An 18,285-nucleotide genomic window follows, 5' to 3' on the forward strand; every position below is an offset into this window, starting at 1 on the left:
ATTTATTTACATGTGATAGGTTACTCATAATGGTTTCCAAAGATTTCTCCCTCCTTGTATTTACTTTCTTGTTTAATTTTCCTTCCTTTCAGTGTGGGTTAGACCTGGAGATTGACTTCTCATGAATAGTATATTGAAAAAGTGATGGGATATCACTTCTGATACTCTGATGCTAGGCTATGAACTGCATTCTCTGTCTCTGTCTCTGTCTCCGTCTGTATGTATGTCTCTCTCTGTCTCTGTCTGTCTCTTCCTCCCATCCCATTTCTTGGAGTCTTATACCTGATGATGCCTTTGGGAACTGCCATGCCGAGTTCTGCCCTCTGGATTGCACACGTGGCCAATCCCGGCAAGAGCTGGTGGGAAATGAGCTGCTTAGCCTGGACTCCATGAGGATCGCAACATTGCTAATACCCAGGTGAGCTTGGCAGCAAGTCCACCGTCCTGATGAACCTGGAAATAACTGCACCTCCCGCAACACAGTGATTGAAGTCCTGAAGAGATCCCAAACTGCAGGGCCCATTTCTAGTCCTGTTCAACTCTCTGACCTAGACAGACTCTACATGATTAATGTGCATTTTAGATATTCAAGTTTTGGGTAATTTCTTATGAAGCAATAATTTATAGCTAGTGCATTTAATTTCTGAAGTCACTTACATAGATATTTTTATTTGTGAGTATACAGTTGACAGGATTCCTTAAGACTTCTTACCACTGGCAAAATATTTATCATTTTCTTGTGGTGAATTTTAAAAAATTCACAGACTTTAAGAGCATAATATGCTATAGCTGACTATAGGAATGATGTTATATAGCAGATGTCTGGAATGTATTCTTGCTGGACTGAAACTTCATGTAGCACGATTAGTAGCTCCTCATTTTCCTCACCGTCTAGCCCTTGGCAATCACCATCTCACTCCTGATTCTTTGAACTTGACTACTTTAGACATCTAATGTAAGTGAAATCACGCAGTATTTGTCTTTCTCTGACTGTTTTCAAGGTTCGTCTCCACTGTCACACAATGCACAATTTCCTTCTCTTTCTTCCTTGATGCTTCTGGTTTTATTGTGATTTAATTTGAATAATAATTCCTGTAGCTGTGAATCTACTCTTTGAGGGTAAAGGCTAAGTTATTTATCCTTCAAAATACATTATTTGATCCATTTGAACTTTGAAAATCACAGTAACTGTTCACAGTTTAATTTTAATGTAAATATCTTTAGCTTTCTAAATTCACTAGCTTCCTATCCTACTAGTTTTAATCATCAGTCTTTTCGTATCTTGTGTTTGTTATACAGCATAATACTGTTTCCTGTATAATCCAGTCCACAGGGAGGCATTGCAAACACTGGTTCATGTCAGGGTGTCATTAAGTACACTGTCACATTTCCTTTTATCTCTCTTTGTATGACATTGATTGACACAGCTGGTTGAATGTGCATCTATTATGACATGTAAGGATTTGCTTTAGTTGTTCTTCAACATGTTTGTGTTTTTGTAAGTACAATTTAAATGCTAGCAAACTTCATGAATATTATGTCTAATTATGAAAAGTCATTCAGATTTCACAAACAAGTAAAACTTTCAAGTAGAATTTAGAAACTTGTCCTTTTATTGTACAAATCTTCATTTTCTTAGTAATCAAGAAGATATATTTACTATTTGCTAAACTATGAAGAAAATTTATACCAGTGTTGAAGAAGTCAACACTGAAAACAAGAACTCCTCAACTATTCAGGATGTTTCATGACCTACAAGTATCACTGGACTAAAAAGCCTCACTGGCTTGAAATATTTAATTGGCATGTATGTAAAACATAAGATAAATAAAGAAATAAAGCAATGTTTTTTACCATTTTCATAAAAAAATTACCTATATTCAGGTTGATGCTACAGGTGCTATTGTTGAGTGATTGAAATAGAGATACAAGTTAAGTCTGGGGTCATTTGATCACTTCTTTACTAACTGCTGTGATGTTGGATGATGTTTTAGTTTTCTTCATCTTTGAAGCTGTGCTTCTGTTAATTGAAATGCTTCCATAACTTAATGGCAGCACTGATCTTTGATATATTAAATGAAAAGGAATTAAAGCATATTTTTCCATACTCCTTTACCAGAGTGTATTGTTGCTGGCAATCCTACACTGACTGTGCTTTCACTAAATTAATGACTTCTATTCAAACATATACAGATAGAGCTTGTGTAGTCATGGATTAAGCATACATGAGTAGAGGCAGACTTCTGCTACTAACATTTGTGCTCACACATTAAGCATTTGCATACATGCAAACCTATGCATGATATACATAGACATAACATATCCCCACACATAAATCCACACTATGTATGTGTGTGTATGAATTAAGCAATGACCATGCTTTACACTAATATGACCTCTTCCCAAATGATGAACAGGTAGAGAAATGGTCTTGTACTCTGTTACTTTCATGATATTTAAACATTTTGCCACAGCAAATGAGCTTCAAACAGAAAGAATTCAGAGACTTGCCATAAATAAAACCACACTAGGTTGGGTTCTTTGAACTATTTAAAAAATACCAATATTGAGTTATTACTGTATAATTTGAATGATTTTTGGAATTGTTATGAGAACAATTGTGCTTTTAAACCTGATAATCCCTCTGTTATTCAAGGTCATACCAAAAAATAAGAAGGACAAAATAGCATTAAAACAACACAAAGCAATAATCAGAGATTTAAACACTTTTGTTTTTACCCATATCAATTCTCATTTAGCTTGAAAATCACTTTCCATAACTGCTTCAATTGCAACGAGATAAGTACTTCAAGATGTTCACTGCAAATTTGTGGACTGATGTGAATGATCCCAGAATATTAAAGCTGGAATTGATCAGTGGCATTATCTGGTCCAGTGCTTTTGGTTGGCAGATGAGTTGATGCAAATTAATTATCTAAAAACTTTGTAGGGTAGGGAATGAGAATGAAAAAAAGGAGCCATTATCATTTCAGAGGAGGAAAGTGAGGCATGGAGACATTAAGCAAGTTGCCAACTTTATTAGAACTTGTTCCTCACTGTTGGGACTAATATTTAGCCTGCCAGTATCTCACATCGTGCCTCCCCCCCTGGCCTATCTTCACGCTGCTGATGGTTTTAAAGTGTCACCTCTAGGTGAAGAGATAATGATTTAATAAGGGAGAAGTATATTTCTTGCCTCTCTGGACAGGACACATATTGTCATATCATATTGACAGGACAGGTGGGATTCTGAATGTCACTGTTGGACAAATCCTGAATTTTATTGAGATGAACTCTAGAAAGAAAAGGACAATGTAACTTCAATACCTGTGTTTAACAGAACTCATTTAGTTGTAATATTTTAACTATGCAACACATAATAAGATCTTTTTTTTTTTTCAAAATATGTTTGCAGGCTAAAGTCTAGCTTCTAGCCGCACTGACTAAACAAATGTAATTGCTCTGAATGGACTCTAAATAGCTTTCAACATTTCATTACAAAGCAATTACATATTAGTCTTCCCCAGAGCTCTCAGCATGGCTTTTAAAAAAGAAATTACACAAACAGGTGAAATCAGCCATTATGAAATATAACCTACAAGCAAGGTTTCAGAGTGTGTGTTGTAGGAGAGGCTTAAATCAAGTGATAAACAAGTTTCATTTTTGAGATTGCTGTCCTGAGAAAATTTCAGTGTTAAAAAGGGACTTACCTCATTTTACAATGCTCTGAAGCACTATGGAATTTCTTAGACATTGCCTGGAGGTTAAATGAAGATCAACCTCCTATAAATTCATATTATATATATATATATATATATATATATATATATATTTGACTATATAAAACAAGATGTAACTGAACATGTGTCTGTATTTAGAAAGGACGTAATTCTCTAAAACAAACTGAGAGCTTATTTTGTATCAGGCACTTTTCTAAATAAATATTTTAGCTATCCTCAAAGCATTGCTTGTAGATAAGTTGTTTCTACTATTCTTATTTTTTTCACAGAGCAAACTGAGACACAGGAAATCTAAAAAGTTGGTTCAAAATCAAGCTGCGGTGGATGGGAAGTCGGGGTTCAAACTAGGTATTCTGATACCTGAATGAATGATCTCAACTTCTCTTAATTTTATCCATTTATACCACTAAGATCCGAATTGGAAATGTGAATCAGGCCTGCGTATTTTGAGATAGAAAGAGAGGCGAGCCACTAATACAATGGCCAGGCACAGCTTTATAAACTACCAAGTATTGTTTTGGCCTTAAGGCTGTGCTTCCAAATACAGCTTTTTAAAAAATGAAGAAACCGGTAATGGATGATCTGTGTGTATAACTGGGGTTCGGGGTGCTCGGAGGATGCCCAATTCCCTTGCTATTTCACACCCACTGTGTGAAGATGTACATCTGGGTGTTCTATGTGGACAAGCTTTCTGCTTCTCAATACAGTTTTTCAAGGGATACATGGCTTCATTAATGTGCAAAGCGGGGGCGAAGTCTCAGTAAAGAGTTAGATAGAATACTCTAAGTGCTTTGGATTACAGTGTCTATTTTTCAGAACTCATCTCTGCTGATGCTGTGTTAAAGCACCCGCAGGCAGGACAAACAGTTTGGTGGAGTGCCTTTACTTTCTTATGCAGTTTGAAACATGAAGTTTATATGTTTTTTTGTTACAAACTATTATCATTCCTTTGAATTTTTGCAGTAATTTTAAAATTAAAAAAAAAATAAGTGAGCAAACAAACAAACAAACAAGCAAATACTTTCTTTGCTCAAGGATCATAGAAAGCAGGGAGTAACTCAAATTAGGCCAAGGGGCCATTGCTTGTCCACCGTTAGGCTGCAGAGTGATTCTTCCCAGCATCATGGGCATGGTCAGAGAATGTTTCTAAGAGGCAAATTCTCAAGTGTCTTTCTTACCTACTGAGTCAGAAACTCTGGAAGGAGGCCCAGTAGTAAGTGTTTAAAAAATAAAAAGTCCAGGTGAAACAGGTACACACGAAAATTTGAGAACAACTTCCTTAGAGCCGCTGCCCTAATGATTTAATCCATGTAGTCATTCTTGCAACAAATGATTTTTGAGAGGCTAATTGTGCAGGAATACAATGGAGAAATGGCTATTTCCCTTTGTGTAGATGATAGAATAATCCTCTAATAAAACAGGAAATGGGAATTTCTGAAAATGGCTTATACCCACTCTTGTGTGTGTGTGTGTGTGTGTGTGCACGCGCACACACGTGTCTGTGACTGACACACTTTCATATTCTTCTCTGTTCTATTTCTATAGGATCCAACTGAATAAATTGATTTTTACAATCTACCAGCAGATCACAACTGTAGGTGCAGAACACCATAAACATTCACTCACCAGTGCAAATTCCTTGTTGAGAATCATCTGCTCCACCAAAGACGACTCGTTGTGGAAGAGATGGGGCTGCATGTGGCTCCACATGTGAGGGAACCACCAGAACTCATCCACGGACCGGAGCAAAAGGTCATCCCCCTCATCTTCCTCTTCAGTCCCTGCAAACAGAGTTAAATGTGGCTTTATGAAGATATTGTACTCCTGCAACAGCTATTGTCAGGTTTACTTTTTTGTGTATTGCTGATATATAGATTCAAATGTGTGTTTATTAATAACAAAAAAATCATAGTCTAAATATTAACAGAGACCTTAGGAGTTTGAGTACTGGTCGTAGGTGCCATTGGTCCCCACTGCAGACAGGTAATTTAGAATTTAAGAAAGAATGTTACCTAATCATAAATGATTATTTCTTTAATTGCCTCTCTTATTAGACACATCTGACCAGAAATAGGGAGTCATTTTTCTCTTACAAAGTTTATAGTAAATCTAAAAATTGAGCTTATAACTGATGGATTTTGATGTTTATGATTTAAAAGTAATGCATGTTTATTGGAGACGTGTGCAAAACACAAAGATACATTTTATAAAACCAAGAAACAAAAAGAAAACAACCCATAAAACCATCTCGAGAAGTACGCACTGGAATCCTTTGTGTATCTTTCTTTAAAATATTTCTCTACTTATTTTTCAATAATATTTCTTCCTAGAATTGTAACATACTACATAATTTGGTACAATTATTTCAGAAAAAATTAACAATGAATCTTATAGTTATTTCAATTATAATAAATATCTGACTTGATAAGTTAAAACTAGTATTTCTTTCTCATGCACTGGAAACATTATTGATAGCACCCAATGAACAGGGAATCCATTATTTTGTAACAAGGTGAAAAAGAAAGAATAAACCCAATAACTTATTTCTAAAAGAATTCATTATATTTCAGCTGTTCAAGAATATTTTCATTATATAAAATTTTATCGCTTTGGTACAATTTTACAATATTCAGTTCAATTTCAAAATGCTCTAAATCAATCCTAATAATTCCTATTTGGTCTCTAAATATGAAACTGCATCATTAAAGTAAAATAACAAGTTGGGTTTACAGTGTGAAGCGTAATTATTTGGTCTGCTTTTTTCACCACTATGGTTTACAAATTGGTGCTTGATTTTATATTTTTTTACTAAAATTAAGAAAATAAATAGTAAAGACATTTTAATGGTTTTTTAGACTGTTTAATTTGCATCTTCCATAAAATAGATTTCCTTGTTGATTGAAGGAGTACTGCAAAGTAGGTAAAATTTATATTTAGTGTCAATATGGTCACTTAATTAATGTGATCTTGAAAAAATTAACTCATCTGCATCTCAGGGTCCTGACTAAGAATGCACATATAAATTCTTATCAGATCTTAGTAAATAAAAAGTCAATGAGATGAATTTATCAAAGCACTTAATATTATTTTGTGATTTGCAGATCAAAAGATTTATAAATATTATGATCTTAAAATAAATTCAACTGTTTTATGCATGCTGAGTTTTTAATTTATGTCTTTATCCATTCTAAAATTCTGTAAATTATAGATTATAATTTTCTCAAAGTCAGGCACTGGATCTTATTAATTTCCACAAAACATGCAACTTCCCCAGAGCAGTGAAAAAATGAATCGTTTTATCCAGGCTATGTTTACACAGTCAATGGACTTCAGCAACTTCCCAGGACTGCTGAAATACATACCAGTATGTGTGTCTTGTATATATATTCATTATTCCTGGCATAAATTTCTTAATCCACAGTCCTCAAAAGTTATAGGGACTACCAGATTTAAATAAGGGTTTGTCACCAATGAATACTACTACATAACGTAAGAAATAGCAGTTGTGAAAATAGTACAGTTTTTTTTTTTTTTTTTTTTTTTTTTTTTTTTTTTTTTGTCTTTTTCCTTTTTATCGGTACCGGGGATCGAACTCACAACTGCCTGCTTGCAAGGCAGGCGCTTATGCCGCTGAGCTAAATCCCCAGCCCCCGAAAATAGTACAGTTTTATAAATAAAACAGAGACAACATTCTTAATTTTTGTTAAAGTTACCTTAAACCTTCAGTATTATTGATTCATAGTTTTTTGTTGTGAATATGTTATGAATATAAAATATTGAAACCCAGTGGGAGAAGAGTTATTTATTTTCTCGGATTAGCTGCTTATGCTAAAGAGGTTTTCATGGCCATATGATTAGTAGACCAAGTAATAGATTGGAGTTATTTTATATCATATATGATGGTGGAGTTGGTTGTCCACGCTCTACTCCAACCCCTGGAATAAGTGTGCTGGGCTTTGAAGACAGAATATTTGGGAAATGTTGCTATTCAGGTTTCAGACCATTCTCATTATTACAAGTGACAGAAAGCACATAATGCACACTTGACCGGAAAGAAGGTCAATTACTCGATTTAAAGAAAATTTTGCAGACTATTGATATAAACAGATGCATGACTGATCATCAACTCTAAGCAATTTTTTGTATCAGAGTTTATGTTAGTTTACAAACACTCTCTACACAGCTGAGAGTGACATTTACAACCTGCTTTTATCATTGCTTTTTGACACCAGGGATTAATTATTGTCGGTCTTTTTCCTATTTTATGCTGGTTGATAGCTCAAAGTCACATGAGGCAGACCTTTGACACTAGAAATAGCTTAATGAAAAGTATGATATGATGTCATGCCAAAGGAACATTGCTGAATTGTAAGTTTTCAAATGAAATTGCTATATTTTTGACCAACTTTAACCAGATATTTTACTATATTTAATGGAAGCTTAAATTACAGAAGGGCCTGACTTAATGAACATGTAAGTTGCAGACTTTCACAGGTACAGAAGGACCTCCTATTAGGGACATGCACAGATATGACCAAATCACAGAAGTAGCTCTGTGTCTGCGTTCAGATGCTGTCACACTTGTGCTTGTGTGTGATTACTGTGCTTAAAGGCAAAAGTCCATCTACAGTATTTTTTTTTTGTGTGTGTGTGTGTATGTGTGTGTGTGTGTGTGTTTGTTTGGTTTCTTTATGCTTTACATTGTACCTTAGGGTCAAAGTGTTGAGACTCACTTCATTGGACGCACAGTGAATGTGACTCACCAGCATTCTTTGAGAACAGAATTCTTGTCAGGGACATGAGTTTATGTATAAAAGTGTAGCTAGTAGTTTGTATCTGATCATATAAACACAAGTTAAAATGTTAAAGTTCTGGGCTCAAATCGAGCCATTTACTCTTTCTTTGGCATTGTGTTCTGAATTTTATTTGCTGTAGTTGGAATTTGGAAGATAAAATTGCTTTGTTAAGTGTAAAGTGTCACAGACTCTTCCCTCCAGGATGTAAATTGTGCAGTCTGGGCCTAAGGCCTCCAGGCAGAGCCACTGAGCTCTCTTTTGGTTGGGTGGTAGCTTTTCTCTTTTTGCTGCTTTTGTTCTGTTTTGTTTGATTTTGCTTTGCTTTGCTTTTCTTGAGCCTTTCCTTTCTAACCTGATCTACATTCATAAATATGGTTTGATTCAAAAGTAAAATATGTGAAGGGTTAATTCCTTTGTTATAATTTTTGGAGGCTCTGTGTTGGGAGATAATAATGTTTCTAAAATGTCTTTTAAGTCTGCCATATTACAGTGTGCCGTGTTTGTGTATTATATTCAGAGCCCAGTGCATACTAAACATGTGTTCTACCTGGGACCTACATCCCAGGCACAAAATAAGAAAAATATTTAGCAAGATCTGAGATATAGGTTAATATCCTATACAGTACAGTTATAATATTAAGCTAAGTCATAGAAAATTTTAGCATCTGGATTATTTCTTTTGTATAAATACATGCTTTATATTTGCTTCTTACAGGTAAAATTGTGGTTCCTAAATGGGAATATTTCCTAATTTGCCTTGAATACTGAATCTGGTATGGTTCTATACTAATAGGTTTCAAATAAGCTCATTTTAACCATAACATTAAACAATAGAAATTATATGATGAATATTCATTGAATGACATCTAGTTTCAACATTAGAAAATGGAGTTATATAAACTATTATTTACATTTTGATAAAATTATTTTCATATATAAATGCTTTTAATTATTAACAATAAACATTTGGCATTATTCCAAGAGAGAGACATTATTACTGTGGTATCCCCATCTTGTCAGATGTTAAAACTGAGGTATAGAAATGTAAAATAGGTTGTGCTCACGTAACTAGCAATATGTTGAGTCTTTGTTTTTTGTGGTATCTGGGATAGAATCTGGGTTCTCAAGAAGATTATGCAAGAACTCTACCACTGAATTACCTTCTTAGCTCCCCCTTTTTAAATTATAAATTTATAAATTTATTGATATGATGAAAAGTCTGAATTTTAACACAAGCAGTCAGTTTCCAGTGTCGTCTTTTTATCCATGTTTTGTAACAAAAAGTCAAAATACACAAAAAATAAAGGAGAATGACACATATTTCTTATTTTCATGTCTCAAAGTTAATTATTTTACATAAACTACTATTTTTGTAAAATTTACAAAATTTTACAATGTTCTCCTCAAAAAGAACATTGCTAAGCCAATTTGCAAACCTTATTCATGCATTAATTACTCACTGGGTCATGTTCAGTTTCTTTTGAATTACTAAAAGAGCAATGGTTAGCAGCAGAAATTGTGTCCTATGAAAAATAAAATTTGCAGCCTCTTTTTGCCTAGAAAGCAGCATAATGTTGCAATGTCTCCATTTTATAAAAGAGCTTTCACTGTGCCGTTACACACGTTGTAAATATTTCCAGGCTAAAATATTCTAAACTCCATGGATTTACTTTTTTACTTTTAATCAGCATTATGTCCTTCTTTCAATTTAGAATCCATGAATGAATGGCTTTTGGCGAAGGCTTAGTAATATGCCCTTCTGGGGTAAAATTGTTTTTAGCATGTGAAGGACAGAGAAACGGAACAGGGAAGAACACATGATAAATACAAATAACTGGGGCAGGCTGAGTTAGGCGGAATCAATCATTATTACACTGGACATGTGTGATTAAATGTCTTCAAAACAATGAAACTCATCAATCAGAATCCGTATGCATTGGGAAATCAGACGTCCTGGGAGAAAACTGAGGCTGTCACTGTAACAAGGCCATCTCCTCATGGTGACGTATCACAGCCAAGTGCACCCCGGGGAGAGCACTTCCTTTATTTGTAATACTTTCTCTGCAATATTAAATCTTCATATAGGAGTGTGACTTGACAGGGCTGTTGCATGCTTTTCTGATGTGGGCATCACTGATGTGTAATTCATCCCTGCAAGAAAGCTTGATTTGTCCAAGTGCAATAATAAGCACTCAACATAATACGATAGCACTCTTGAAAACTGTTATATACGCTTTTCAATGCTCACGATGATAACAGTTAAGTAAAACATATATTTATATGAAGGAAATTAAACCTCCCGAATTTATGAGTTTATATACACTGCTTATTCTCTGAAGTATACTATCACCAAATAACTGCATAGATGGCTTCTTCCATCACTTTTCTAGGGCGTTTCTAACACAGAGTCAATAATATTTGTTAAAAAGATATAATTAAAATATGCCTTTCTGTATCTCTCTTCAATAGTTATTGCAGTAATATTGACTGGTTTGCTGCTTATTTCCTAGTGGATGGGCACTATATACATGTCTAGAGTTATAAAAGAGAAATTGGAAGCCTTTAAACTTTATCAGCATTAACTCTGCAAATGTCTGGCAGGTCTAATAGATCCAAATATGAGAAGTAAGTCAAATCTGTGGTGGTTATCCAGACATATTTCAGCCAACAGAATACCTTTAGTTACACCATTCAGCTATTTCAAACCAAATAATATTGTGTGTGTGTGTGTGTGAATTCCAAATAATCTCATAATTTTCCCCTTGCATGAGAAGACACAGCCTTTACAGTTATTTGGTTTATAACTTCATAGTCAGAGCTTCTAAGGCCTGAACTCATTTCTTAAGGGGGCTTTTGATGAAGATTTATAAAACCATGTCTATTTTCAAAATTAAAGTCTGGAATTGCTTTGCCCATACAGGCAAGATATCCAAATCTTTTCCTGAAAAATGTCTTTTTGAAATATGTAGTAAATTGATTTATTAACTAATTTCCCTTCTATTACTTTAGATAGATTTACATATTTTAAAGCTCAAAAAAAAAAAGCATCAGGAAAAGCCAATAATACATACTCCTTCAATATTCTAATAAACCATGTTGAATTTTTATATTAAACTGCCTGTTTGGGTAAAAAAGCCACATTTATGATAATTAAATACTAACTTTGCAAGGGATATTTTAAATGAGACAATGAGCTGTATAGATGGCGAGACAGGACTATGAAATGTTTCTACTGAGGTACTGTAAAGACACAACAGCTCAGTGTCCTAAAGGAAGCATTTTCTCACATCATAAACGCACACCTAGGTGCGGATTATGTGTGTTTCCTTACTACAGCGCCCAGCAGAAGATATAGTACTGCTCCGGCCATAATTTGAAGGCCTGTACATTTATGAACATAGATCTCTCCATCCTATGGCTATGCAGTACTGCAATGAAGAAAATAAAGGTCAAAATTTGGACGAGACGGTGGAAAGAGGTGAAAATGGCACAATATAGAGTAAAACATGAATACTGGTTCCATTTTGAAATTAATTGAAAGGCTGAGACCAAACAGAAATGTCATAGCTAGACAGAATGGAAAGAAATGCTAGACTGATTGTGATGCTCTCAGGGGATACTGGGCCAAATTATTGATAATTTTTAAAAAATATCACAAAAGAGAAGATAAAACAGTAAAAACGCCCTTAGGTTCCATTAAATTACTTTGAAAATTAATATGTTTTTCCCAACACAAGACTTTTTCCAAAGGAAAAAAAAAATATATGTACAAAAGAAGATCCTGCTTTGATTATTTGACAGTTTGAAAGCATTTTTATTAATAGTACTGGTAATAATATCATCATCAGCATCATAATCACTATTATGCTAAGCTTTCACTCAGACTCAGCTGACATAAAGTGTCCACTGTCGTACTTAGAACAATGATCATACTTTCTTTAACTCAGCTAAAAAAACGACAATTATCCTTCTTTTTTTGCCCTCAATTTCAATAGTTATTTGTCAAAGTAAATGAGTTCATTGATTTTTGGATTCTGTCACTCACATAGTGCACCCAAGTTCTTCCCATAATCAATCTGGACATTCTATTTTTCCTACTTATGGGACATTTAAAATCTCATCTCCTATTTATATGTAGCTGCCTGAGAACACAAAGCTCCTTCTTACCTGTGTGGTAAAACTTCCCTGAAAATCCAAGGTTGAAGGTAAAATTTGCAACCTGAGTGCGCAGTAAATTTTGAGTCTCTAGTAATGCCTGAAATAAATAAGAAATTAACATGATTTTAGAAAATAAATATGAAGACTTGAGATGCCTCTTTTGCAAATGTCTGTGCAGGAATGAAACAGAATAATACAGGCTCTGTTGGTTTTTGGGTGTTTGATGGGCACTGTTATGTAGTATTCATATTCCAGGTATCATTATTCCTATGGCTATTAGTTTTACTAAAGGTTACCAAATTATAAAACAATTAAGTCCTAAGCACATCACGCATTGCTGAGAGGCAATTCTCTAACTGCATAATACTTAAATTATTTATCATTTCCATGTGAATTGTTTCTTGAATTTTAGATTATTATATTTTGTTTCCTTCAGGAAAGTTTTTCAGAATTGTTGCATGTAGACAAGTTCTCTGAGCACTAGTAAGAAAATTTTTATTTGAACTACAATTTAATGTTTTGTGTAACTGTGCTGCCTTAATCACCATTTTAAGGCATAATTAGGTAGATGAAAGCTTGAGTTTTTTACTTTTTGAACTAATGAGTAAACGTATTTTATAAAGCATTACTCACAAATTTAGAGATAAAAAGGAAAAAGAATATATAAGAATAAGTACCCTATGCATTGCTAATTCTGTAAAGAAATATTCTCTAAAGATAAAAAAATATTTTCCTAAATTCTAGCTATGGATTCATATTACAATAATTTGTTTGTAGACAGGACAAGAACACATTGATTATACTTAGTCAGTATTAGTCATGTAAAAGTTCTTCCAATCTTTTAGTAACTATTATTCTTATGTTAACATATGTAACATAATTCAGAACTCATATCCGTGGGTTTTTGTTTGCTTATTGGTCTGCTTATTCATTCAGGCTGTTTTTCACATTTTTAAAATGGATTTTTAATGTGGATTCACTTTGTCCAAATGAAAATAAGAAACTAATTTCAAACTAGAGATAGTAATAAGACTGAATTTTGATGACTGCTATCCATCAGTAGAGGTAAATAAAAATTCAGAGATTTAGACAATCGCTTTTTTAGTAGTCATGGTGGCTAAGCATTTGCTCAAAAATTTTGTGAAGCTAACTATTCTTGTAGTCCTTACTTAGTCTTGACTTGTTTACTTTCAAAGAAAGAAAGAAATGAAAAAAATACCCAAAAGTTTGATAAACTATATAGTCTGTGGTTTCCCAAGGCTGTAATTATAAAATGTAAGCAACACCAACCTTATTCAAATATTATCACTTAAATAGACAATGAAAAATTATACTCATTGGTTTGACTCATTTCCATGGACTACTTTAAAAGCCTTTAAAATATAAATTAAATATTAAAAAATGTGTGGTTAAAATAGATTATATGAAAACCCGTGAGCTTACTGGCAACCAGCCTTCAAATGAGATCATGCATTACTTTTTCTTGGTGAGTTGATGTGTCTGCTTCTCCTTTATTCTATGTACAGTGTCTGAGCATCCATATTTGAAACACATATACCTGCATTCCCCTCCTTCATGTAAACCCTGCAAACTCAGTTTGTCTTGAGTTCTTTAACTCATTCTTTATTCTATGTTTATTAATACAGCATTCATTCTTACTACTGTAGATGTTTAGTGTTGGGTTTAATAAAGGTGGCTCATGTAACAGTGGACTCTACTGCCTAGAGGAGGGAGGTATAAAAGCACAGTCACAAACGTGTAATTGCAACTCTTGGTAAGTGTGATGAAGGAAATCTTGATGTTGCAGTGACAGGCATAAAGACTGGACTCTAGTCTGGGGAATGGAGCCTCTACATTTGTTGCTTTCTTAGGGACAATGTAAGGAAGATCAAAAAGTGGATTTTTTTCCTGAGTGACTTCTCACAGGTCCATATTACTTTCTTCTTTGGTTTTGAAAATCCTGTGTTGTTGGGAGCTGATGAAGCTGGGAACTGAACACACGTGCAAGGGCTATGGCTTGACCCAACCCAAGAACAAAGAGACACCTCAGAGGGCAAGATAAGGTCACAGCTAAGGATACCTGGCTCCAACCCCAATTAACAAGATAGAGGATAGCCACAGATATCTCACTCCTGCTGTCCATTTCCTACCACAAATGTTATCCTGGAGATGTAGCAGTTCCTTTATTAATGTAGAACACCACTTTGAGAAGTCATTGGGGTGAGCGTCCAGGTTCTTCTCAGTTGATGTCCTTTCCTCAGTATCCCATCTCGATTTTTTGAAGACCTAATACATATGGGCTGCCCACAGAAGCTCTTTGTCTCAGCCCCCATAGTCTCGAACTTTACAGAGGGTTTTGACCTTCCTGGAGCTCTAAAATCACACCACTTGTTTCATTTATTTAAGCCCTCGCTATACACTTGTTTAGGAGACTGGGGATCTTGGCCAGTCCTTGATACTGTGTCATTGACGTGGGTTTCCCACTTGCCTTTCTCAGCTTCCCCTGCTGTGCCTGCAGTTACTTTCACCTCCTGCAGTCCTCTGCAACACTGGGCTGCGGAGGCAAGGAACTGATGTCTCAAATTCTGTAAACGGTTTTCATTCTCTAATCTATCCCTTTGCAAGTAGGATACTGAAATACTTATTTTGCATCATTATTGTGAAAACTAGATGGTATAGGTCATGTTAATTATTTAGCTAAATGTCTGCACATAGCAAAATTTGAATAAATACTGTTTCTCCAGTGTACATCTAATACCCTAGATACTTTGCCCTGGATACAATATTCTCTCCACTTCAGTTAGGAATCCTTGGTGCATCCCCATTTGATTCGAGCAGATTTGATCTGAGAAATCGGCCGTGCTCTTTCCCCAAATCCCCTTGCTGAAGTTAAATTGAACTATCTTCTGCCTCCCATGTTCTTCTTCACCTCTTTTATTCCTTTCTCTCTGCCTGGAAAGTTTTCTTTGGTCCCTTTGCTATTTCCCAAATCTACTCCTTTTTGTAACCTCTGCCTAAGTATCAGCTTTTTGTGCAAAGCTTTTCTAATGCTTTAAAGATTTCCTTTTTCTCATCTCCCAAGTAAGATTTCTAATTTATTTTCTGAAGACTTGCATTATTTTCTACTTTGATGACATGTGTTGTGGATATTATTTCTCTTGTACTCTCTAAACACTTTCAGGTTGATCAAACCTTACATGTTTATATCTATCTCCTGTTGCCAAATGTGTTATGTACATGTAAAGCTATGCAATTTAAAACAAAACCCATGTTAATACACAGCAGTAAATACAATTAGTTTCACTTATTTTTATTAGGACCGTTTTTCCACTGATAAAATGCTAAATGTGATTCATAAGCTGTGATTTTTAATTGTGGTGTGTCATCTTGAGTAAGAATTGCTTCATGAATTAGTAATTTCTAGATGTGCCTTTGGATGGGTGACATGTGAACCAGTAAACTGGGGTAGGGTGGGGGAACACCCACCCTGGATATGGGTAGCCCCAGTCAATAGGCTTGTAGCTTGGACAGAATAAAACAAGAAGTGAAACTTTTGGACATTATCTCCAATTTGTTCACCCTTCTGGAGCAGACTCCAGTGTAGACTCTTTTGGCCTCTAACAGATACACTTGTGACTACAGTGTGCTTCTAGGTCTTTGATCTTTGATTGTTACTGGATCCTCCAGCTCTACAGTGAACTGATGGTCATTTTAGATTCTTTCACCTTTGATTCTGCAAATGGTCACTGGTATTCTTCCCTACAAGGATTATAAATATTATTATTTAATGCAAAGATGTTCTAAAAATTAAAAACAAAAAACAAAAACCAAAAACATACAGAAATAAAACTCAGAAATAAAAGCAAGAAGAAAACCCCAGATGACAGTACTGATATAGAGTTATTTTACGGTAAGGTAGTTTTAGAGTGTGTGGCTCCTTCTATTAAAATTATTTACAATTGAATAAAAACCTATATAGTTAAAATGCACTTTGGTGTTTCAGACCCATTTCTTTACTGTCATTTTGCCATCTCTTCAGGTATCCTACTCCTATCTTTTCTTGTCTCCATCCCTCGCGTTCCAGGCAGGTTGAGCTCGATCTCTGGACTCTCTCCCCTCCTCATCCAATTATTCTCACATCTGTTTATTCATTCTTTTCTTCCAGGTACTAAGACTACTGTGGAGATGATAACTGTGATAAATTAATGAGAAACAAACTAATTGTTTATGTAAATCTCCTGATAGTTCCTTTCAGAAGTAGAAAGTAAGCCACCATGAAGTACTTGACACAAAGCTTTTCAGTTTGCTGTTTTCATGGGCCTTTATAGCACAGAAAATCAATCAAGTCATTACCTAATTGCTAACTGTTCTTAGATTCCAAAAATAATTACATCCTATGCCATTGTCCAAACTAACACAGAACCCCTACATTTCAACAGCATAGGGTAATGATATTAATGAATTCCTCTCTGAAGCAGAGGCCATTTAGTTGAGGTGTGAAGAACAGGGTTCCCCCATGGGAACCTAAGGACCCTGCTTCAGACAGGAAAGGACATGGTGACTTCTTAACACTCAGCCTTCTACTGATTTCACAGAAGATGTGATTGAAAGATCAAGTCAACTCATTGGCTACTTGCTAAGAAGGAACCTTAAAAAAAACCAAAATGATCATTTAGGAAACTTCACAGGAGTTCTGGTAAAAGTTAATGGAAGCATGACTGCTATTGGTGATGCCAGGAATGGAAGGAGGGAGGTAGTGTGATGTTGATGAACTGGAGCAGGAAGTGAGGTAGAGGGTGACTTCATGGATTATTGAGGTTTCAGACATTTAGCGAAGTGGGAAAATCTGGAAAGGGTGTTCAGGAAGAGAAATCAGTTTGTCCTCTGTTGTCTAAAAATGACTTCCCCCAACAGCATGACTTGCTGGAGCCTCTCTATCAGCCTCAGTAGAAAACTCAGAGTTTAAAGTCATTGGTTTTAACTCTGTGTTACCCAGGATTGGAGAGTTAAGTGCAGAAACTGATGACACAGTATGTTTGTGGGCTAAGGGTGTGTTCTAATAGTACAAGGAATGTTTGTTTAACTTTTGGAGTGTAAACACTGATGCTGACTGAAAATCTGGGAAAGAGAAGGAAAAAACTGAAAACTGTTTTGACCTTGTAAAATAATTTTAATTTGTGCTGCTACATAAAGAGTTTGCATTTTCTGCTTGATTTTCAAGGAACACGAGGAAGGTTACATAAACCAGTAAATCCGAAGTGTCCTCATAGTATCGTAAACTTTATTTGACTGTATCAGCAAAACACTCCATGTGTGTCTGTCTGCCTTCTTATGGGGGTTCGTCTCATGCCTCGTACTGGAGATGGATCTGTTCATCTTAATGTCCACAGAATATTTAGTCCCTGGCATCAGTCCACTCTGAAAGTATCCAGTCAGAAATATGGGCTGGCTTCTGCTTTCTGCTTGGCATTGTTTTCTTTTCTGGGACTGACCAGAGATTTTTATCTTACAAATGATGAGAGGCTTCTCAGTCCTTATCGGTCTCAGCATCTTTTTCTGGTGTTGTCTTCGGTTTCATTCCAAGTACATTA

At 35.1% G+C, this 18,285-nt stretch overlaps 1 protein-coding gene across 1 annotated transcript in view; it reads right to left on the reverse strand.

The window, feature by feature from the left end:
* Positions 1-18,285, reverse strand: part of Ndst4 (N-deacetylase and N-sulfotransferase 4) — a 271,193-nt gene that overhangs the window by 130,309 nt on the left and 122,599 nt on the right. Inside the window, exons 3-4 of the mRNA XM_003468015.5 lie at positions 12,704-12,791; positions 5,367-5,521 (exon numbers count right to left, since the gene is read on the reverse strand). Coding sequence (XP_003468063.2) covers positions 5,367-5,521; positions 12,704-12,791 — 243 coding nt within the window. The remainder of the gene's footprint in view (positions 1-5,366; positions 5,522-12,703; positions 12,792-18,285) is intronic.

This window comes from Cavia porcellus, unplaced genomic scaffold (genome assembly GCF_034190915.1).
Source record: "Cavia porcellus strain 051 isolate PalLab524CR breed Dunkin Hartley unplaced genomic scaffold, mCavPor4.1 scaffold_14, whole genome shotgun sequence".
Lineage (NCBI taxonomy): Eukaryota > Metazoa > Chordata > Mammalia > Rodentia > Caviidae > Cavia > Cavia porcellus.